The sequence below is a fragment of the Coffea eugenioides genome, chromosome 6, assembly GCF_003713205.1.
Source record: "Coffea eugenioides isolate CCC68of chromosome 6, Ceug_1.0, whole genome shotgun sequence".
Lineage (NCBI taxonomy): Eukaryota > Viridiplantae > Streptophyta > Magnoliopsida > Gentianales > Rubiaceae > Coffea > Coffea eugenioides.
The window spans coordinates 8,191,734-8,215,049 of record NC_040040.1 but is presented as its reverse complement, the minus strand read 5'-3'; the positions used below and the strand labels follow the sequence as shown (position 1 = coordinate 8,215,049).

The following is a 23,316-nucleotide window of genomic DNA, read 5'->3' as shown; positions in this document are numbered from 1 at the left end:
AGCACTTCCCAGGATCTCAAATTTAAGTGATACGCTTTCCAGAAAGTGGTACACTTTAAATTATAGCACTTGCTGCATATGTTAACGCTGCAAGTGCTGCGTGAGCAGAGGACATAATGGCCTTGTTTGTTTGGATAGAGTATTATTCCAAATAATTATTTAAAACAATTACTGTAATACTTTTTGTGATGTGATATATACGAGATCAAAAGGTGAATTGAAAAATATGTTTAGCTGCCGCCGTTGGAATCACCAGCAGGTTATCACAGTTGCATATTTCAATCATCAACCCGTCCGGGTCGTGGAAGAAGATTTGATCAACGTACACTCCATTTCCTTCTTCTTCACGTATTCTATCTCCATTTCCTTCAGCTGCCTCCTTACCGGGAAAAATCCAAGAACATATTCGTAAAAATCTCAAGTGATTTTTTGAATGATCAAGACACAGTGGATATAAGATGCAAGTAAACTAGAAAGAATGGAGATAAACCTATAGACTAATAGGGAGTCACCATGTCCCGGCGTTTAAAGAGAAGGGGAGAGATGTTGGAAGAATTCCAAGTGGTGCAAATGATTTCTTGACGATGTTCGGTATCTACACAAAATGCAGCAGCTTTGACATTGAGGACGCCACACGCTACAAATCGCGAACGGCTACATAATACGTTAGTGTTACTATTACTTAGTGCTACATTAGTGTTACTATTACTATTCTGTATATATTACATTAATAATTTTGATAATATGCTTGAAAATAGTGTATTTTAAATTTTCTAAAAGCCTGTATTGATTTCCAAATTGGTTGTTAGATATATGATTATGGATTTTTTTTCTCTTTTATTATTATTCAGTGAATGATTACAGATGAATATAAATGTTGCATGATTCAAATATAGAGTAAATTACTACTTATCCTCAGGTGGTTTGGTTCTTTAGTATATAACCCCCTATAATTTAATAATCTATACATAACTTTTCATGATTTAGACTAAAGTGCCACTGTTAGTTTTTTTTTGTTTGTCAAAATTAATGTTCAATATCAAAACGTTAAACAAAAACTAATAAATTAATAAACTCGCCCTTTCACTACTATTTTCTTTTTCGTTTTCTTTTTTCTTTGGGAAAAGAAGAGATAATTGTAAAAAAGAACTGTGATTAGTTCTACTAAATAGTAATAAATCTTAATTTGCTCCAAATACAAAAAAAATAAAGGGAAATAAAAAAATAGATACATAAGAAATAGAAAATACCATACTACAATGTCACCTTCTTTTTTGGGATCTATTTCTTATTTTTAGTACAATTTAAAATTTTCCATTTCTTATTTAAAAGAAAAGATACGAAGAATTTAACTACAACTCACACTTGAGCAGATCCGATTTTCAAGGATTCAATGATCCAAATTATGCCACGCTATTTGATAATAATCCAGATTGTGCCAGAGCACTCATCAGGTAGTGCGGTACAATCTGGACCATTGGGCCTTAAAAAATCGGGTCTACCCAAATTTTGGCCTTTAACTACAGCCCAGGTATCAACAGGGCCGTCAGCCTACTAAAGCCCAAGTATATAACTCTCACGGATCACCTTCTTCCCCACGCCGGGGCTCCAGAGGAAGCCATTGTGAACATGGACGGAAACCTAGACATTTCCATCGACAAGCTCCCCATCAAACGCTTAGAAGTCATCGAAGAAAATGGCGTCGAGCGATTCCCTTCGTACTCTCCCTCTCTTACTCTGTCTCTACTGCTCGAACCTTTATATACAGAAAAGTATGTATGTATAAATGATGCACGTATGTGAATTGCAGAGACGTAGGGCACGAGGAGAAACGAGTAGACTTGATAAGGAGAATAGACTTCGCGTGGGCGGTGGAGAGAGAGGAGCCTTCCAGCAAGAAGCAGAAGAAGACTACTACTAGTAAGGAAACTCACAGCTCCGGTAATCAGCCATGGCAGTGGCAGAGTTTAGTGGAGAATCTACAATTAGCTCATCAAGAGCTCTCCGTCATTATCGATCTCATCAACACCGTAAATAATTACTCTTTCCATTCCCAACTATTTTTCCGTCAAATTTTAACTGCAAATTTTGCATTTCGCTTTCCAATTATGGATTGAGAGTTGAGGTGAATTACTAAAAGGCACACGTGTCATCTGACTGTTAAAAGTGGGCACGGGATCGTTCTGTTTAGTTTAGTTGCATGAGTCGGGCTGAATCAAGAAACAAGATTTTAATTGACTCCTAAAAGTTAAACAAGGGAGGTTGCTTCGGCCAGTAGTAACTGTTGGTATAGGTACTCTGGGGAATGGGGAGAATGAGTGTTATTACCTCGTGTTTGTATGCAGTCATCAAGATTGATAAAGCTATACGTAGTTGGTCAATGTCATTATCTACGATCTGTATTTATTTGAGCCAGAGAAAATATACTCTTTCATAAAGCACAGTTATGAAGATGCTGATAGATGCTTTTGTTTGGTTATGTATTTGCCTAGAGTTTCTACTGCATTTAAACTCTTTCAGGCATGGATTGTTGAAGGATAAGAGTTGATATAGTCTAAAAATGAGTGAACAAATTGATGAGGATAGTTTGATTTGACTTGTATTACCACTTTCCTTACAAACTTTTGGCTACCATTTGAAACCTTTCATCATGTAACCGTTGGAGTAGTGTGTAACCGTTTTTGCATGTTCTACGGACAGCTGGAGGCAAACAATGATGTAACAGTGGCTAGCATGACCAGGCCGAAGCAGTTGCCTAATGAGCTTCTGTCTGACCTTGCTGTATCTACAGCTACCAAGCTACAGTGCTTCCGGGTATATTGTTTATCACTATTCCAACTTTTTTTCCTTAACTTGCTCATCATATTAGTAGATCACCAGTGTTTCTAAATTAGTGCTTCAGCTCATGTAACATTCTGTTGACCATTAGTGACCAACTTAATTGTGAGTACCTGCGATGATAAGTCTTTTGTATAATCTGACTCTTTCTTTATTCACAGCATCTTGGCAGATATTTTAAGCAATCTGCCAAAGCACTGGAGCAGCAGGTAGCTAGAGAAGCAAGATTCTATGGTGCGCTGATTAGGTAAGTCCGTGCACGTCGTAGGAAAGAATTTATGGACAATTTGGTCTCTGGATTCTCGTCCTTTAGTTTCCTCCTATTCCTACTCTGATGAGCTGATAGATTGCAGCAAAATTGGAAAGTTAAAAGACATCGTGCGGTTGCTGCTGCCTCTGGAAATGAGGGGTTCTACATTGATTTATTTGATAATTCACTAAATGATCCAGCAGCAGCATTTCGTCCATCCTCAGTGTCTACTGTTCGTGTGGAGCATGATTCAGCTGGAATGCTAGCCGTGAATTTGCCTCCAAACTCTTGCCGTACTCTTCAGTTTGAGTTTCTTGGTGCACATTCAAGCTATAATGCAAGAAGATCAAGCAGAACGAAAGTACAAACCTTTAGTGCTGATGGTTATGAAGAAACTAAGAAAGAACATCTTAATGATGATAAATGTGTAAGAGAAACGCATGCGCTCCTCCGTGAAGTTCATCTGGCCATTTTTAATGAGCAGGTACCTCCTCAACTGCATATGGGCATAAATGATCCCTTATGTTTACTTGGGGGCCATTTGGCAACAATTTTGTTTCTCAGTTTATATTTTAACCAGAAAAAAACACGGGTTTAGTTCTTGGTCAAAAGCAGAATGTGTTTGTTTCAATCATATCGTTTTATGCTCAAGTTGAAATAAACTTGTCTGATTGAAGATAATGCTCTGTTTGTGTTTCAAGTATATTTTCCTATGCACAAATTGAAGAATATTGTTCCTCCCCTCCTTCATTTTTTTTAAACTTAGACTGCACCAATTTGTATGTGAGTCATCAAACCAGTTGCACATAAGATCACAAAATTTATTTTGCTATGATTCCAAATAACAAAATGACTATAACAGGTGAGACAATAGAAGGTAGTCATAAAGCAAAAAGAGAAACCTATTGAAGTTCACAACTATGGAACATAACTTTCAGCATTCATTTTGGCTAAACTTTTTCAACTTCTCAAAGAACTTTCTTCAGCATACTTCCTTTTTCTTTTGGAGAAATAAGAATTCAATCCAGTCTACTTGGTTTTACTTGGTGGTAGAGTTTCTCTCATCCCTTCTTTTCTTCCATAAATATCTACTAATTGGCAAGAAGATTATAATTCCACCAATAAAGAAATCGTCAAGCTACAAAATTTCCCAATCTAGCCCATACATTATTCCACTTGACAAATCCAGCTCCAAACAACGATTATCAGTACCATGATATCAAAAATTTTACACATAAATAATTTCAAAGCCAAATTATTTTCTGAGATATATCCAAATTCCAGCTAGTAATAGTTCAATTGATACCTCCGCTGAATTCTACCTACCTGTTTGGTTGTTACTGGGGAATGATAATGATAATCACTGTCAAAAGCCCCCTCAATGACAATGGGTTTTTGGTATTCCTTTTCACTTGTTTGGTTTGTCTCTTCAATGAGAACCTATTTTGGTTTTTCTTCTTTTTTTTTCACTTTTTTTTATCTCTAAATATTTCATTTCTTTTTTCTTTCACCACATTTCCTTCTTCCTCAATGTCTCAGCATCCCATCTACAAATAATCTATGAAGAACCCAACACACCCAACAATCCCAATTTAAAATTCAACTCATATTAGAAAAGCCAACCTTCAAGAAAAAATGTCTAATCATTAGCCTTGAAAGTTTTTCAAATCTTGAATGCAATTGAACCACTGGTGATCAAACAACCATTCACTGATCAACTCATCTATTCTTCTCTTCATGATTGTTACTTCTTAGACGAAGGGCTGGTGGAGTACAAGATCTTGTGGATAGGAGGCAAAATGTTGGATGGAGAAAGGCATAAACAGAGGGAGGAATATGAAGAATGGGGATGATTTCAAATAGAGAGAAAACCCAAAATGTCCACCAAAATTCTGTTCATGGCAACTTCACTATCCCAAGTTCGGCCACTAACCTATGCTGCTGCTGGTGGCCTATGAGACTGGGTTTGAAGCTTTTGCCAAAAAAAAAAAAAGGAAGAATAAGAGAGACAACTGATGAGATGTGAGAGAGGAGAGATGGGAGAATGGAGAGATGAGAGAGAGAAGAAAAAGAAGAGATAGTACTTTGGAGTGTTTTTTTGGTGATAGTGGAGCAAAAGTGTCCAATTTAGTCAGGAATGGGGAATACACTAAGGTCTTCCATTGTCATGGATTGATTGCCATAGTAGTGTACCAAATACTGACAATGACTATGATAAATGAGCATTCCCATTGAGGACCCCCTATTCCCCCCAACCAAACAGCTGGTAAATTATCATAACTATTCTAATATCAGTTCAATGAATTGTGGAAGTGCAAGACTAACCACTCTAGGAAAAAGATTCTAGAAGGCGAGAAGGAAATCGGGTTTGAAATAGGTGTCACACATGGTAGGTGAAGGGAGAGCTAACCACTCTAAGGGAAAAAAAAATTCTAGAAGAGGTGAGGTAGGAATCCGGTTTTAGCTTTGGAGGAGAGGGTAGAGGTGTCAGCCATCAGGTGTCGGAAGCAAATGGGGCTTTCAGAGATGAAGAACAGGCAAGTGATGTTGGTTATGGAAGGGATTGGGGTGTAGGTGTTGTGTTGAAGATCAGGGTTATGGACTAGCGAGTCATAAGAACAAGGGGTTTCAACGAGAGAGACGAGGGTTAAGGAGGGTGGAATAGATGAGATGACAAGGAGATGGTTGCAATGTGAAGAAGATAGGGATAAGAGGGAGCAGAAAGAGAAGGAAAAGCATGATTATAGGAGAAGAAAACAGGTTGGGGTAATGGAATTCGAATTGAAAACCTCTTTAAAGATTACTGTAGCACCATGTCTTGCCAGTTTAGTCCGTTCTTTAATAAAAGTAGAAATGTAGGTTTTCAAGAAATGAACTCCTGTTTCTTAAACACTTATCTAATTTTTGAAAAACAGGAACACATTTACCGAACATTATTATTTATTTTTGTTCGTAGAATAGTATGAACAAACAAAAGCAAGAAACATAAACGTTACGAAACATACCCTTATTTATTGACTTTTGCTTTCATGCTATATACTCACCTATTTCTTAATCAATATGGTTCCAGGTATTTGAGTTGGTTAATCGTGAAGTATTTAACCCATCTATAGGTGTCAATGTGACTGGGATACAAGAAAACTATTTAAGATTAAGCATTGGTCAAGGAGCGTCTGTATCTGTTTCACTTGTTCCATCTGGTCAAGATGATCAAACAGTCAGCATTACAGGCACTAACAATCTAGAAACTGCAATTATATCTATGGAATCATTTGAAGAAGGGAGACGCAACTTTAAGAAGTCAGCATTTGCAAATCAGATTAGTTTTGAAATATATTTGCAACAACTTTTTCATGAACACGTGTTTGTGAAAGCTAAACGTAGAGCTGCATCTTCAAGTAGAAGTCAGGTACCTGGTCAGCCAGCGAAGGACAGCTTCAATCTTCTGGGTCACTTCTGCTTGTCTCTAGCTCACAGGATCTTCTCAATCAGAGTTCTCACTGAGCTGGAAAATCTGGTAAGCGTTCATCCTACATTTACTCGAATTAGAAGGAAAGACAAACATTAGGAAGGCAGGCTTCTCCCCCGCTCCCCCAACCACAAAAAAGACAACTTTATCTCATTCTATTTCTATTCTATGCCTTGAAAGGTGCGTGGAATCCCATATGTCCATTTAATGTCACATCCCACTTGGCATTCTCGGACATCATCTTGGACACTCTCCATCAATATTCCCCAGCCAATTTCACTTGCAGGAAACCAGGCTCAGGTATCTGCCCTGACCGATATCAAGAGCCTAAAGTCTCAGTACTGGACTAAGGTGCTTGTCAATGATGACTGCATTACTGTGGAAGGGGAAGGTGCTCCTAAGGTTGTTGGTCTCTTCAAGGGGAAGTCTGAGACAATTTCTCCTATGAATAGATATAATTGTGACTTGGCAGATCTTCCTTTGATACTCCTACAGCAGGTTAGTGTCCTTGATTTGTAGTCTTCAAAGAGTGGTGTCAATATAAATAACCTCATTCCATATGAGACCCCAAAAGTCAATCCGCATTTGGCGACATATACTATGTGAACTACTCTCCTTTTCTAGGAGGAATGCCAGAGTGGTTCTCTGTTGCTGTGACTTGGCTCTGTCACCAAATGCAATTATCTGCTTTAGTACTACTATCTTAGCCAAGTATTATGGTACTCAGTTTTTTTTTTTTTTGGGAGAGAGAGGGGGATGGGGGAGGGGGGGGGGGGACTTTTGGCACCTTTGTATTTCTATGTAAGCTAACGAGGAAGCAATTAATTTTTTTATAGGTTGCCAGCCAAGTTATTAGCTGGCTTCACGGTGAAGCCCTTACAGTGGGTATTAAAGCAAACAGAGACTTCCTATCCTTGTCATTTGAGTTGGATCAGGGCGAACTACTCAGTCTGGTGTCACACATAGACCCTGAAGATGCTGAAGGGTGCATCTCGTGGTGGTTAGTGATGGAAGATGGATTCACAGAGGAACACAAACTTCGTATGGATATATCTAGTAGTGAATCAGAAACCAGGAAGTTCTTGGGACATTTATCTCTGGATGTCCTATATTCTACTGTGTTTGATTTGGTTGGCCTGTGTGGTGGTGGTGGGATGCACTGAAACTCCTTGTTATCATGTAAAAATATGGAATCATGGATGATTGATGCACATACTAATGCTGTGTATGAGTGCGTTGATATTTTAGTGTCTACAAAAGTAATGTTAGTTCATACATTTTATGCTGCAATTGTTACTGGTAACTTAAAGTGTAGAAAACACCCGACTGTCCCTATACTTCTGCCAGGGTTCGGAACTTCGAATAAACTCTGAAATTGCTTCGGACCTTCAGGCTAGAAGCCCCTTGCCGCAGCGGATGGCTCCACCAGCGCAAACAACGTACTTGATTGGGTGGGCTGTGGCGAGTAACCTTCTTGTCCAAGCTAGGTTGCTTTCATTTGGTCCTTGGGAAAATCTTCAATTGTGCTCTGGTGGATCATTAAAGAGAAAGGACCAACGTGGCGTGGTGGCTTTGCACCGCGTCAAGTTACAATCAAAGAAAATTACTCCATTTAAGGCACGTAGCTAATAACTCCAATCTCTGTTGTGGATTGCTAATAAAATTGGTCCGTCAAAAATCAATTGACTGATTAATTTAAGTCGGCAAGAGATAATTGATCTACTATAAAGTATTTAAGACTTATCATCATCTTTACTTGAGAGATGGCGAGCGGGCTGTATTGAGTCCGTGTAAACATGGCGATGTATCAAGACATTTATTTCTCCTTATGTCTAATTGCAATGTAACGCTCCTACCCACAAGCAAGAATGCCTCAGAACTTAATTGTATGGACCGATAATAGTTGCGGACCAAGAATCTATCCATACATACAATATCAATATGTGAAGAGGCTTGAAGTAAATAATTAACGTCATAAACTTTCAACTTTATCCTTATACAACTTATTAATTGCTATTTTACTGTCTAAACATTTATTGTCAAAATAACCACCCATATCTACGTTTAACCCTTATTCTCTAAACACATGTTGACAACATAACTGGTTCTCAGCATTATAACTATCAACATAACTATCATTTGATCAGGAAAAAAAAAGAGTTAAAATACCAAAAGTTTGCTTTAATAATGAAAATGTTATGTAAAATCAATTTGGAAAAAATATTTATGTATTTATAAAAAATGCAGACACATCAAAATGCTGAGTCGTAGAGCAATTATGCACTGGTATCAAAATGTAGAGAAGCTAAGAAAATTTTTTGCGCGTAGGTGACCCTACCTTAGTACTACTACTTCCTAATCAATGTCGACTGAAGGAATTAACGAAAATCCCTATGCTGGTCAAACAACATGCACACTTGCACGCTTTTGCAAGTTTAGAATTACTAATCAGAAAAAAAGATGAATTGAACGGCTCGAGGGAATGAGTATAAATGAGAAATTTCGAATTCAAATCCTTCTATTTATACTGACAAAAAAAAAAGAGCTCTAACAACTTTTTTTTTATTGAGAAGAAAAAGTCATTCATTATCGAATTTACTTCATTTCCCTATCCTTGCAAATTTGTCAAAAGAAGTACTACTATAAAGTTGTCCATGTCGGGCAAGAAGAAAGCTTCAAAAGCACGATTAATAACACTTTAGTTTGAAAAAAGGACTTCGACTGTTAATAACTCACTCATGCGCCTGATGGCCGCGCCTAAACTTTTTTTCCACACTATACTTTTTATCCGTATTTCGGCAGTCAGAAATCATCCTGTCGCCCATTCCACGCATATTTCCCCAACCAACTCTCGTGGGAGGCCAACCGTTGGATCAATGCATATATATTACTCGATATGAATGCTTCTTAAATAAAGGTACGAGTATATCCATCCTTGAGCAATGGAATCTGGTCTGGCAACTGAGCAAAAGTTTGATGATGGGGTGTTAGTAGTAGTTGCTAAGCACACGAGACATGGGCATAAAAATTTAAAAATCCACTTTCCTACTATAATAGTTATAAGTTATGTGGTCAATCAACTCCTTTTTCTTGGTGCATCTAACGTGCTAGGTCTGATTGGAGCGTCGGGTCGGACCGGAGTGGGATTAGTCGGGCTGCCTTTACGGAATTGACCCGAACACCCACTTCGTCGACAAAAAAAAAAATCAACTCCTTTTTCTTGCTTGTTTCTAGTTCACTCTGATTCTATATTCCTAGTTTAGTTTTTGGTGGACGAGCTGTCACTTGCACTCGTCAACTAGACTATTAACTAATCTAGGAAATACGTAAGTGGCAAAATTTGTCAACTCTAAATAGTTGTTGGAAAAAATAAACGGGTGACCTATAATGCTGAAATAATAATTAATCAACAAGTTTACCTAAATAGTTAACTACCTTTGAAAGGTTTATGACTCTAATTTATAATCAACAAGTTTGCGAAAATTATTATATTGTTTGACCAAAACAATCATACTATTAAAAAAAAGAATTGGGCATTCGAGTTAGTATCTTACCGCACCTTATGACGGCCAAAAAGACTGTTGAAAATGCCAACACATTCTAGATTGAAATAAACAAATTATGAAGATTCCCCTCAATAATGTGTGCAAGACAATCAAGAAGTTATTATGCCAAAGAAAGATAAGTATCAACAGAAGGGAAGGGGGAAATTTTTAATTTTTTTTTTAAAGTACTAGTTGATAAATAAATAACAAAAATTCTAATTGAAGGAAGGGATGAATTGGAGGAGTGTAAGTGAGAATCTTTCACTTACACTTAAAAACAAAAAGGTAAATACACTTTAAAAAAATGTAAATCCCAATTGAATACATTCCTCAGGGCTTGAACAAAGAAACGAATCTCCGATATTAGGAAGGGCAGGCACCTGCCAATCTTTAAAACGCACGCTTACACAGAGTACAAAACATACATAGATCCCCTCTCAAGTTAAATTTGGTTTTCTGTCAAGGAACAAGAGTCCAAGACAGCCCAACCAAAACCCTTTCTTGGCTTCTTTTGCCCGACCTACTTCTTGTTTTTATCCATTTTTTCTTCTATTTTTGGCGGCATTAATTATTTTGTGTTGCTGATTGTGTTTTTTGGGAAGTCAAACAGTCTGGCTTCTGAGTTCATACAGATTTCTTGAATCCGTATCCGTGGTTCAACTGATTGAACCATGGGAAAGTTGTAGAGTTTTGGGCTTGAGATGGATTTTTCTGAGGAAAGGTGCAGGTTTGTATTTGATCCCTGGAAATTCTGCTGTTTCTTGAGGTGGATTCTGTGAAAAGATTGGTTTTTCTCGATACGTTTTGTCAGAATTTTGTGTTTCATTGATTGAGAGATTCTTACTTGGATTGATAGGCTTGTGGGTTTTGGGAATGAGATGATATTGATCAATTGGTTGTGGCTTGGGAATTCTCTGCTTTGTTGGAAATTTTGTTTCAGGATAATGTAAAGATACTGAGACTCTTTTATCAGCATTCTTTGATTCATTTTGAGCAGAATTAGTTTAGTGGGAGCATCGAAGTTTTAGGTGGCGATTTAGGAGTGAAAGTTGTGGCTTTTCGTCCATTTGTTGATATGTCTGGTGGAACCCCAGTTGGAGGTGGATACATGAGACAGAGGTATAGTCAGGGATATGCATCAAGTGGTGATGATCTCGAGGATGACGCATGCTCAAGACCAATTCCTTCAGCTACCTTAGTTCCTAAAACTCGGACATGGGTTGAGGTTGTAGAGAATTTTCTTTGGATTGCATCCGCAGTTTTTATCATTTATTATGGTGACAGACATTCGAATTTTATATACCTCCTTTGGCATGACGATCGCATTAGAAGGTAAACTTACGAATTAAAGCTTCTAAAACATGATTCTTTTGTCGTTCATTTGTATTGCAGTTAATAACGGGGATGCTTTACTTGATCTCATTAAATGACGAGGACAATGAAAACAAATTAAAAACTGAAAGGACTAGTCGAAGGGAATTGTATAAGTTATTTACAGTTTGTTGTTGTACTGCAAATTATCAGAAACCAGCAGCTATTCTTAAATTTGTCTGTTTGCAGCCAACTTTGTGCTTCACCTTCTTTTGCACATTGATTAGTTTCGTGGAAATCGTGGCTCCAAGTGCTTTTCTAATGCAAAAGAGGCTTAATACCAGTAAGATTGATAAAAAATCTCTCAAAGCGTGTTAATAAGACTTGTTTATCAATTCGTTGGAGTATTTTCTTTTTAAGTGTTCTAAATGCACAAGTATGTTCTACAAATTTTTGAGTATGTTCAGTTTTATAAGCATGACAAAAGAAGGCCGCTGGCAGTCACTGGGGATTCCACAAGCATGAGCAGTATCTCTACTACAAAATAGATATATTTATTTGCTTCCACTGCAGGCGTAGAGCAAAACATCAAATCCTATTTTACATGCTGTGTCTGTACAATTCAATGTTCTGGCTTTGGTGAATTCAAATCCATTTCTCAACTTCAAACGTGCATCCACCTATAACTTTGATATAAAAGCTTCCTAGACCATTTAGCTAAACAAGTAACTAATGATGTTACTTTTACTTCACTCAAACATGCAACAGTTGTAGTATCTGTTTCTGGCATTGTCAACGGTTTTACAATTGTTATTCCTCAAACTAATTGATGTCCTTTGACTAAATGCTTCAAGACGCATTGAGCATTGCTGATACTGCTTCAAATGATAGTATATAATGCTTTTCTTAGGAATTTCAATGTGCCGTCGCATAGTTGTTGAATAACATTAATTAACTTCTCATAAACTATGCATTGCATAATGTGTTTTTTTGTGGACATGAAGATATTTGTCAAATATAGGTACCACCATGTACCATTAAACTGGCATGGATTTAGTAGTTGATGATGTTCATGATGGCATATTCATATGCAGGATTCCATTGTACATGGGGATGTTGGGAATCAGTTTGAATGTTCTATTTTTCTTGTATACAAGTATGTTAGCTTGGGGTGTTCGGAAGTCCAGTGAGAAGTGGGAGATTTCAAGTATAGCTGCCTTGCCATTCATTACTGTGCTTGGGCTCATTTCTTTCTGCTTGTAAGAGGAACCATACTCGCTATTCTGATTGCTTTTATATATTGTATATTTGTTTTCTCGTCTTTTAGGCTGCCCTTCTTTTTCTGAGTGCATTTTCTAAATTCAGGTTCTCTTTTGCATTGTGGCCAATCTGGAGTTTCTTGACCCTGCCTCTTGTGGTACATTCTTTAACTTGTTTTTGTTAACTCCTTTTTAGAGAGATTAAAGTTTCCAAGGCCAAGCATGAGTGCTTTTTGTCTCTTTTAAGGTTTTTCTACATACTTGCAGATGTTCTGATGCTTAAAAGGGTTTTACCTGAACCATATGAAAAAGAGAGACTCTACTTGTTTTAAGGAATGAAAACACTCGATTTGCTTTGTGGAGATTGGTATTGGAGGAGATTTTGTTTTTGTTTTTGGAGGAGATTTTGTTCTTGTGATAAGCATGTTTAGACTGATAAAATGATAGCTCGAGTTGATGATTAAGAAAAGATTCCCTCAACCCCCCAAAAAAGGTTTTTTTTTTTTTGGGTGGGGGGTGGGGGAAGGAAGAGAAATTGTTAGTTTCACTTGCATTTTTGCTTTATCTTGAAGCAATGATCCTCATTGTCTAACAGTTTTCGCTTCTGACCCGAAGGAAGAAGTACAAAATAATCGATGTTAGAAAATATGAAGATTGTGCAGGATGATTTGTCAAAATGAATGATGAACTAAGTGTTTCAGAGTTTCTAGGATGATGCCTAATTGTCTTGTGTAATATGGCAGTTCACTCTATTCATGGCGGGCATGGTTATCTTGCCATATTTGCTTCTTGGGACTTTCAAGCCGCAACCTGATGTGCTTCGCACAGATTAAACATTTTTTGGGCTCAATTGAACAAATTCCTGACTCAATAGGGACAGAGCATGGATAGCATTTCCGCTGCCGGAGGATGTCGCTATGTGGCACTCCATTCATTCATTGGACACTGGTGATCCCCAGAAGGAGATCCTGCGTATTATTTTTCCCCCTTTTGTACTAAAATTAGTTTTTTTTTTTTTTTTAAGACAGCTGAAGTGCCAGAATTACATCCAGGCAGCGACCTGCTATTAATTCAGTAATCTCTTGATTGACTGCCAGTAAGAAATGATTACAGATCACGGAAATACAATGGTAGGCTTATTATGATGTGAGTTCAGCTCGATATCGCTTTCCTCTTATCTGGAGTTGGTTCCACTCTTTTAGACTGCTGGAATAGTTTTTGGTTCCACTCTTTTAGACTGCTGGAATAGTTTTTCCGAACTTTCTTGCAATCTTATATGTACATTCTGCTCTTTAGATTCCTAAGATTACAAGTAGCTGTAACATGAGTGAAATGGGTGATGATGGTACATACAAATCCCAGAGCTTTTTTTTATCCTTCTTTGTTCTCTCTTTTTGGCGTTTGTTTAAAGGCAAATCGTGGATGTTTGGCTCCAATTGCTCCATTTTCCATTTTTCTATCTTCTCATTTCGAACTTGAGACCCAATGGGTACCCATTACCCAAATTTGATTTGGGCGGGTTGGGTATCTAAAATGTGGGATTCGGCGTATTTGAAAAATATATCGACAGCTTTCTTTCCCCTGATGTTCTTAATCAATCACCAAATTTCCCAAACCTCAGCCACACCTGTTTCTCTCACTCCGAACACAGGAAGAAGAAGAACTCCATAGTATCAATTAGTTGACGATAGATTTTCCAAGCCTATACCTGCTTCTGATTCTAACCATTTACGTCAAGAAATTGTGCCTCGTCAACAAAATCCATCCTCAATTACGTGTGTGTGTGTGTGGAATGTAGGGGCGCAAAATCACGTCGTTGATTGAATGTTGACGAGCTTCGTCTTTCCGCAAAGACTTGCAACTGCTTCTAATTCGTTTCCCTTTTTTTCCTTGGAAGGAGTAGCCGTAACATGAAAAGTCCTTAAAGGCAGGCGTGGGTCTTGATGTGTCTTACTGAGGTAGTGAACCTCTGCATTTTTTGTGTGCTTGCTGGAATATTTTGTAATCTGTTGATCGTATTATAGCCATGTTGGCAAGAAACTACACTTTTGTTTATATCCCATAATGTCAAACATTCGGGTAGATTCCATCTATGTATAGCAAACGCTTGAGTAGATCCTATCTATATAGATAGAGTGGCTCAAAATTTGTCATACCATCTCAGTAATCCAAGAATTGAAGATGTGACAAAATTTGGATCACATGATGATCTCTAAGTCAGGTTTACCCATGTTTTTGCCTCCTAGCTAGAATAATCTCTACTCTTGAATTCAAAGCTCATGCTTATGCATACAAATAACAAAGATTACTTCTTGCACTTTGTGGTAATGAATCATTGTGTTACCTTGTGTACATATTGGCTAGCAATACTTTGAATTAATGAAAATTTCATATCTAGTAAAATTTGAAGCTCAAAATTTACCCTAATACCGGCTTGTTGAGAGTTGATCTTTTATGGATTTCATATCTAGTATTTTTTTTTTTTATATACATATAGTTTGGAAAACTATCACACAACATATAAAAGAGAAGTGTAGAACTTTTACAAAGTTAAACAAACAAACCAAATGACACACACATATGCACATACCAACATCGAGGCATTTGATTTAAGGAAACAAGAATTTTACCAGAAAACAAAATGGGATTTATTGGATATTTGGACGGTATTAAAATAGGTCTAACCCATTTTAGTCCCCATGACTAATATGGAACTGTTTGAATACAGTCCATATTTTACAGTCTCAATTGAGTCCCACCCATTTGCCATCCGCCCAACCAACCAAGTCAATGACTGATGTTGTAGTCATAGTTTAGCCATTGTGGCAGCGCGGTTAAAAGAACTAAAAATTACAGACAGAGTCTTAATTGGAAAATGCTTGAAAAATCAGATCAGCAAATTTGTCAGGCTAGCTGTTGGTTAATTCCAACCAGCATTCAAGTTACCATTTCGATTGGAAGATGACACTTAAGGTGACACAAAATACTTTACTTTCGCTGTCAAATAATAATTGTAAATGCATTTGTGTCATGTCAAGTGCTATATCATCTAGGGGAAATATTGCCCCTTTTTATCAAAATTTTCTCTTGAACTAATCAACGGACTGCTGGTTTGTACCAAAGCATGTGGCCATTATCAAGAGGGCAACAATGGCGTAAAACAACCATATGATTTTGGCGTGAGAGAAACAGTGATTTAAAACGTGATTTTGGTTTTGATTTTCTTGTTTGTCATCCTCGGACTCGGAGCCTCTCCACTTCTTTTGTGGTTGTGGTTGTATGCACTGTGCAGTGAAGTTTGCAAACTATGCGAGCGGGAATCTCACTCTTTCTATGTTGGAAGGTCGAACGTAATTTGTCAGTGGCACATTATTGCTACTACGAGAAAGGTTATTGTCTTTCTTCTTTTTGTTTTGCCAAAAGGGCAAAAAAAAAAAAAAAAAAAAAAAATTTTTAAGGAAAAGAAGAGCAACTTGTACACTTTGTAGTATTCCAATAGGGAGTGCGAATTGATTCGCCTTTTGGTTGTCAAAGAAAGGATCTTCTATTCCATTTCCTTTACTATTTCATAATTCAACATCTATTAAATCGTTATATATTCTTCACAAACACCTTATTTTAATTCTTTTTCTTGATCCTTTAAGTTCTAACACTGCTAATAGAATAAAATATGAAAATCAAAGACTTAAAAAAAATTTAACTAAAAAAAGGGTTTTTAATGAAATTTCTATTATTTTTTTATTTTTCTATTACATATTGTTATTTAGTCTATTATCTTTTGTATTGTACCCTGTAAGCAATTGTTGAAACTTAAAAGGGATAAGCAAAAGATTAAAATAAGATATTTATAAAGGATATACAGTGATTTAACAGATGTTGGAACAGAAAATGATGCAAATAGAAGATATGTATTTTAGATTTAAATTTTTGGTAGAGGTATAATGGATTGAATTAAAAAGCATACACGAGTTGAAGCAAATCAACTCGTGATAATAGCCTAGTTAAGTGAGTATCATCACTATCAAGAATCGAATCCTCAGTGAAACAATCACACGGCTTGGGCAGGTTTGGTGTGGAATAGTCCGGGTAATTCTGGAATACCACAGGTGGCTTCGGCAAAAAAAAAAAAAAAAGTTGAAGCAAATCACAGAGATTTGCTTCTTCTCCCAGTAATAGTTTCCTTTGGACGGCAAAAAATGAGGAAGTTTATTGTGTCCCAACAAGTCCTCTTGAGTGAGTGTCTTTTAACTCCCTCCTCTCCTCTCCATCCTCCATGAAAAACAAAGACGAGTAGGTGTGTAAAAGTAAAACTGAAAGGGAAAAGTTCATGGACAGTGACAGTAATGATTAAGGCAATTAGGTTTGGGAAGGACTACGCTTTCACGCAAGTGCAAGAAATGGAAGGTGCAAAGGGACACCCACACACGACGCTACTGTGCTCTTTCGCCCAATCAATCATACAAGCTCAGCTTCTTGGTTAAAAATCATTTGGGATGATTTTGTAAAAACTGGAAAAGATATGGCAATCCACGAGCAAGAGCATGCATGGTCACAAATCCCCTTTTCTCCCCACTTTTGAGTTCAAAGTTCAATTACGTTTACTGGACTAACTAGGGATTCGTTTATGATGCCACGGATCCGATCATTATTTGTTTCCAAGTTTATTGGACATTAGTGCAATGGGCCGTGCCATTAGCAGCAATCTCATCCAAATAGATCCTCATTTTTGGGTTTTCCCTTTTTTTTTGCCCTTTTTGCCATACATTACTCGTAAGGTAGAAAATCAAGGCCCCAGGGCATATAGCTCAGCGGTTGAGGGGTCGGTCTTGAGTTGCTGGCTTTCTCACTAATCGGGGTTCGATTCGTATCCGCTGCGCTGCACATCCTAACTCGCCTGGGAAAGCTGTATGGGGCTATCGACTTCCCTCCTGTTTGGTGTGCCGACTCGGATCCTAAGGATTTGGGTCGGGCATGTTCCAGTTACCAAAAAAAAAAAAAAAAAAAAAGTAGAAAATCAAGTATCCAATAGGATCAAAGTGCTGGAGGGTGGACCCAAATTCTTTCCATGACCAAAAATCAGCCTTAGTGGAGCAAGTCAAGTATGATGGATGTTGGGCCCAGACACAGTGGAAAATTTCTCCTACTTTAAGGCACATTTGTTAGAATTGAGAAATTGTGGGACAATAATGTTCCAAATTTTTGAATCTTTATACAGACTTCTTTTCAATGCTGCGTATTCCACAGTCTTCGCTTTCAGCAAACAATAATAATATATATTCAAAAATTATTCTCCTATTCAATTTCTATAAATGATCTAGAAAGAAGGCACACACGAATCTTGTTTATTGACACCACGTTTGACTTCTTTTGTCACCTTTTCGTTGCTTTGGATTGTCATTGTTTGCATTTTTAATCAAAAAAAATATATTATAATGATTTGATACATATTAAATAAAAAATATTTAAAAAGCTTCAATTCAATGTGTTTGGATTGCTTTTGTTTATCAAAAAAAATTTTATATTTTTTGTGACTAAAATTTTCAATTAGGTACGATGAAGGGCAAAGATAGGAATCTTGGTAGGTACTAGGTAATGAAGTTTCTTTTTTTAAATTTGCATTGTGCAACAGGTACTTGGTCAGTTGGTATGTGACATTTTCTTGAATTATAGTACGTATTCCGACAAAATTAACCTTCCAATGAATAAATAATTATCATTTGGACGCCTTTTTCTGTTGGTAATTATACGTTTAGTAAACAATATGAAAAAGAAGGCATGAACAGGTGAAGAAGAAGCAGCTGTCATACAATCAGAAAAGACTACTTATTAGACTATTTCAATCCTCTTTACCAATTTTAAAAACAGTAGCCAAATATGTCACCCAGCTCATCTTCCTCATCCATGGTTTAGGTTTGCCTTTTTCCTTTTTATTTTTCTTCTTTGATTTTGGTCTCTTGTTGTACACACTCTTGTGCTTGGTAGGTTGTGCCATTTGAGTTTATGGGCCCAATTTTCCACTTAAATCTTTCAATAGTGAGAGATTGAGGGGCTTGTGAGGGTGAAAGGAAGTGGAAGGGAGGGTCTCTATCTATCTGTCTCCTCTTCTTTCTTTCTTGAGTGCTTTCTCGCATTTTCTGGCTGTCCCGCATTTGGGGTTTTAGGGCTTGTTTCAAAGACTATAAGACTTTTGAGGGTTCGGATTCCCCGTCTATGATGCCTGAAACTGTGAAATGTGAGATCATTCATTGTGGGTTTTTGATTTTCGAGATGGGTTTTTGAAGATGCGGAGAATTGGAGTTGCGTTAGTGTAGATGCAAATGATGTTGGGAATTTCCGAGTGATTATTGTCCAAGGATGGATAGGATGCTCCAGCCTCCCCTGGTAAAATCTGGACTCTCTTTGTGTTCTTTCCAATTACTTTTCATTATCTTGGTAGGAGTAGCTTATAGGAGAACGAAGTTGCCTTGCTTTCATTTGTGGAATTTTTTGTCCTCTGATTTCTTTAAAAAATATTTCGCGATGCATATATGATAGGATGATTGCTAATTATTGGAATAAGATGCATAATAAAAAAAAATTCCATTACCAATTGATATGGTACTTGGAAAATTCGGGGGCCTCACATCTCTAGTAATTACCTCCAAAACTAGAGCTCCATTAGTTTGTTTTCCCATTTTAAGTTGCCAAGTCTGTACATGTATCCTTTCTCTATTTCCTTCCTATTTTGTGATTTCGGATGCATTATTTAGGATTTTGTCACCACCTAATCTAAATGAGGTATCGCCGTGAGCAAACTATGTTGTCATGATGTGGGTGTATTTAAGACTCAATAGAAATTGAGAACGGAAGAGTTTCACTACTATAAACTAGCTCCCTAAATAACCCCCCCCCCCCCCCAAAAAAAAAAAAACCCCACCAAGGGGGGGCGGCCTGTTTGGGTAGTGTCCTAATGGGTAGAGGAAGTATCTGGCAGTATTCCTGTGCCACGAGCTTTAGTTTATTGTACAGGTTAGATTACTCATATTTTTCTTGTAGCATACTTGGTCAAACAATTTGACTTCATGCCAAACATCTCAATTTTAGAAGTTAGACATGATAATACATTGAAGGGTAGCTAAATCTGAATTAAACTTAAATGTCATCTTTCACCAGGTGGTGGATAATTGTTCAAACAAGCATGTTCTGATCACATATTAACTGGTTAGAAGATATTTGGACCAGAATGTTCCGCGAAGCTACAATATTGCAGTGTATATTAAGCACAAATGAAAACATACATTTAGAGTCAGGTGTCTCAATCTTATTGAGATTTTCTGACTAGTTTGAGTGATTATTTTTAGTTGTTATATTTGATAAAGGTTTACTAAAGTGTCTGTTTGTGTACTTCATGAATTACAACTGAATATCTATAACGTCCAAGTCATTGACATGGAGAGAAATGTTGAACAATCGAGTTCTTCTTGATAATTGTACATTTGCAGGTTGATACAACAGCGTGTCTTTGTCGAGTTGATGCGGGCCTCAAAACTGTTGCAGGAGCTAAAAAGTATGTTCCTGGAACAAAGCTCTGTCTTCAACCTGACATCAAACCTTCCATTCACCCTACTAGACAGAAACCACCACGAGACAAAAATCGGAGCCAATCCCCTTTATTGCCAGGACTTCCAGATGATCTTGCCATTGCGTGCTTAATTCGGGTCCCAAGAATTGAACATCGCAAACTCCGATTAGTCTGCAAGAGATGGTATCGTCTTCTGGCTGGTAACTTCTTCTATTCTCTTCGGAAAAATCTAGGGATTGCAGAAGAATGGATATACATTATGAAGAGAGATCGAGATGGTAAAATATCATGGCATGCTTTTGATCCTATGTATCAGCTGTGGCAACCTCTTCCACCTGTTCCTAAAGAATATTCAGAAGCCCTTGGGTTTGGATGTGCTGTACTCAGTGGCTGTCACCTGTACCTATTTGGTGGTAAAGACCCGGTGAAGGGATCTATGAGAAGAGTCATCTTTTATAGTGCAAGAACAAATAAATGGCACCGGGCACCAGATATGCTTCAAAGGCGGCATTTCTTTGGCTCTTGTGTCATAAATAACTGTTTATACGTAGCTGGTGGAGAAAATGACGGGATTCATCGGTCACTTAGATCAGCTGAAGTTTATGATCCCAACAAGAACAGATGGTCCATTATTTGTGAGATGAGTACAGCGATGGTGCCCTTCATTGGTGTTGTTTATGAGGGCAAGTGGTTCTTGAAGGGGCTAGGATCTCATCGACAGGTTCTTAGTGAGCTCTACCAACCCGAAACTGACAGGTGGTACCCTGTGTATGATGGAATGGTAGCAGGGTGGAGGAACCCTAGCACTTCAATGAATGGGCATCTGTATGCATTGGAGTGTAAGGATGGCTGCAAACTTAGGGTATATGATGAAGCAACTGATTCTTGGAGCAAGCACATAGATAGTAAGATGCATTTGGGTAATTCCAAAGCTTTGGAGGCAGCTGCACTCCTCCCTCTGAATGGAAAGTTGTGCATCATCCGGAACAACATGAGTATTTCTGTGGTTGATGTTTCCAAATCTGATGACAGTAGGAGTGGAGCCCCAGCGGAACATTTATGGGAAACTATTTCGGGAAAAGGGCAGTTGAAGACTTTGGTTACAAATTTCTTGTCAAGCCTTGCAGGTAGGAATCGTGTTAAACATCATATAGTTCATTGCCAGGTTCTTCAGGCTTGAAGATTGTAACTACACTTGGGAAATAGAAATGGTTCAAAATATTTATATCCTTATTTGCTTCGCCAATTTGATATGCTCTTAACTATATGATGGCTTTTGACAAGCAAGTTTGTCCTCGTAGATGTATGATTAATTTAGTTCTGTCCTCTCTAGACTCTGGGTGGATAACAATGGTGGTTTTACTTGTTAGACTGAAGCAGAGCAAAGGTTTTGTGATACATGGTTGTTCTACGTATGGATGCGGCATCTCAAACTGGTTAAAGTCTTCATTCTGTTGTACATATTGCAATTGCATTAGTTAGCATCAGTGCCGTGGCCTCTTGGCCTGTCATGATTTCCCGGCTTAAATGGTGCTTAGCTTTTGAGCCAAATTGGATGTTTAATGCGTCTGATTCAAATGGGATGTTTAATGTGAGCCTAGTTGAATATTAATTAAACTATTAGATGTTAATCTCTCATTTTTGCTTCTCTAAGCTACAAAATGTTGTGGCAGGAAAAGTTGTTGGAAATTATCTGGGTAGAATGGTTAAATATATGCCGCTTTCTTCTTCAGCAAATACCTGGTCATATTAAATTGTGGTATTAAAATACGTAAAAGCAAATAGATAATTTGCATATCCTTCTTTATACTCGTTTCATGAATAAGAATTGGATTTTTTTTTTTCAATTGAGCCTACTTAATATCAAGCATGTTTAGCTCAATGATCAGGGAAGGGCTCTTACAGTTATTTCTTGGGTGTAGGGTTCAAATTCTATGCTTAGCAATTGGATGTGAAAAGGACGTGGAGATGGATGGAAGGGTTTAAAAAAATAAAAATGCCAAGGAAGCATGCTTAAGTATAGCATCGTGTCCTACAGAACAACAGTAGTATCACACTTTTTTTTTTTTTTTTCATGCGTCGTTTATCTATTCTATTCCTAATATAGGGAGGGTCAACTGCGCCTATAAGGGGAGCCGAGGATAATTGAAATACCATCAGACCACATACCTCTTTGATTGTGCAAATCCTTCTCTAGGAGGGAATCGATTTTCCAAAAAAAAAAAAAAAAAAAAACGTAAACCAACACAATGAATCCTTAACGATGGTCTCTCCAACTCTGACGTCTCCTAAGCCATCTCCGATTTACGTTAGGATCCTTGTACGTATAGGAAGGAGTAAATTCTCTCTTCTATTCAAGTACATAAACCCATGTATCTCCTCTAGTTTCAACCTATACATACAACCTCCAGCCATTGCTAATACTCGTGCATTATTCCAATTCGATCCAAGATGTCGTACGATTATCTCTTCAAATACATTGTAATAGGAGATGCCGGAGTTGGTAAATCGTGCCTTCTTAAGCAGTTCACCAGCAAACGATTTGAACAGGGGCACGATCCGACCATAGGTGCTGAGTTTGGAACTAGAATCATCAGAGCGGACAAGAAGAAACTAAAACTTCACGTGTGGGACACGGCAGGCCAAGAAAAGTTCAGGTCAATAACGCAGAGTTTCTACAGAGGTGCTGCTGGGGCGCTCCTAGTTTATGATGTCACGAGCAGGGAAAGTTTTGCTCATCTTGCTTCTTGGTTGAAGGACCTCAAGGAACTTGCTAACAAAAACATGACCATAATGCTGATAGGCAACAAGTCTGATTTAGATGGTAGTAGGGCCGTCAGCACCGAAGAAGGCTCAGAATTTGCCCAGAAGCATGGTTTAATATTCATCGAGTGCTCAGCAAAGACTGCTCAAAATGTTGAAGAAGCGTTCGTAAGCACAGCCATAGCGATACGTAAGACCGTCCAAGGTGGAGATTCTGAGGGGTTACAAGATCGAGGTATAAGAGGAGACTCGGCGGCTTCTCAAAGAGGATCTTGTTGTAATTAAAAATAAAAACCTGTTTTTCTTACGTTTAGCTACAT

General features: G+C 37.7%; 4 protein-coding genes across 5 annotated transcripts; all 4 read left to right on the top strand.

The window, feature by feature from the left end:
• The first annotated feature begins 1,612 nt into the window (after positions 1-1,612).
• On the top strand, positions 1,613-7,847 carry LOC113775989 (mediator of RNA polymerase II transcription subunit 17). 2 transcript variants are annotated; one of them, XM_027321056.1, is made up of 8 exons: positions 1,613-1,718; positions 1,811-2,030; positions 2,701-2,814; positions 3,000-3,085; positions 3,185-3,572; positions 6,159-6,605; positions 6,738-7,055; positions 7,394-7,847. In XM_027321056.1, the coding sequence occupies exons 1-8, from the start codon at positions 1,630-1,632 to the stop codon at positions 7,718-7,720; spliced, it is 1,989 nt and encodes a 662-aa protein (XP_027176857.1). In that variant the 5' UTR covers positions 1,613-1,629; the 3' UTR covers positions 7,721-7,847. The 2 variants fall into 2 exon arrangements, with proteins under 2 accessions (XP_027176857.1, XP_027176858.1); XM_027321057.1 differs by lacking the exon at positions 6,738-7,055.
• Positions 7,848-10,503: 2,656 nt separating this feature from the next.
• LOC113775072 (transmembrane protein 128) lies at positions 10,504-14,046 on the top strand. Its single transcript, XM_027319803.1, has 4 exons — positions 10,504-11,434; positions 12,508-12,672; positions 12,779-12,830; positions 13,416-14,046. Exons 1-4 carry the CDS (start codon positions 11,178-11,180, stop codon positions 13,503-13,505), a joined length of 564 nt encoding a protein of 187 aa, XP_027175604.1. The 5' UTR covers positions 10,504-11,177; the 3' UTR covers positions 13,506-14,046.
• A 4,448-nt stretch (positions 14,047-18,494) lies between these two features.
• On the top strand, positions 18,495-21,879 carry LOC113775883 (F-box/kelch-repeat protein At1g55270-like). The gene is made up of 2 exons (XM_027320926.1): positions 18,495-19,053; positions 20,154-21,879. The coding sequence occupies exons 1-2, from the start codon at positions 19,027-19,029 to the stop codon at positions 21,411-21,413; spliced, it is 1,287 nt and encodes a 428-aa protein (XP_027176727.1). The 5' UTR covers positions 18,495-19,026; the 3' UTR covers positions 21,414-21,879.
• Positions 21,880-22,684: 805 nt separating this feature from the next.
• Positions 22,685-23,281, top strand: LOC113773481 (ras-related protein RABB1c-like). Its single transcript, XM_027318127.1, has one exon. The coding sequence runs from the start codon at positions 22,685-22,687 to the stop codon at positions 23,279-23,281; it is 597 nt and encodes a 198-aa protein (XP_027173928.1).
• The last annotated feature ends 35 nt before the right edge of the window (positions 23,282-23,316 follow it).

Bases quoted from the DNA above. Each gene is read 5' to 3' on its own strand.
- LOC113775989 (XM_027321056.1), top strand. From the start codon at position 1,630: ATGGACGGAAACCTAGACATTTCCATCGACAAGCTCCCCATCAAACGC. The intron at 2,815-2,999 runs GTATATTGTTTA...CTTTATTCACAG, and splicing joins CCAAGCTACAGTGCTTCCGG to CATCTTGGCAGATATTTTAA. The intron at 3,086-3,184 runs GTAAGTCCGTGC...ATGAGCTGATAG, and splicing joins TTCTATGGTGCGCTGATTAG to ATTGCAGCAAAATTGGAAAG.
- LOC113775072 (XM_027319803.1), top strand. From the start codon at position 11,178: ATGTCTGGTGGAACCCCAGTTGGAGGTGGATACATGAGACAGAGGTAT. The intron at 11,435-12,507 runs GTAAACTTACGA...ATTCATATGCAG, and splicing joins CATGACGATCGCATTAGAAG to GATTCCATTGTACATGGGGA. The intron at 12,831-13,415 runs GTACATTCTTTA...GTAATATGGCAG, and splicing joins TCTTGACCCTGCCTCTTGTG to TTCACTCTATTCATGGCGGG.
- LOC113775883 (XM_027320926.1), top strand. From the start codon at position 19,027: ATGGATAGGATGCTCCAGCCTCCCCTG. The intron at 19,054-20,153 runs GTAAAATCTGGA...GTACATTTGCAG, and splicing joins GGATGCTCCAGCCTCCCCTG to GTTGATACAACAGCGTGTCT.
- LOC113773481 (XM_027318127.1), top strand. From the start codon at position 22,685: ATGTCGTACGATTATCTCTTCAAATACATTGTAATAGGAGATGCCGGA.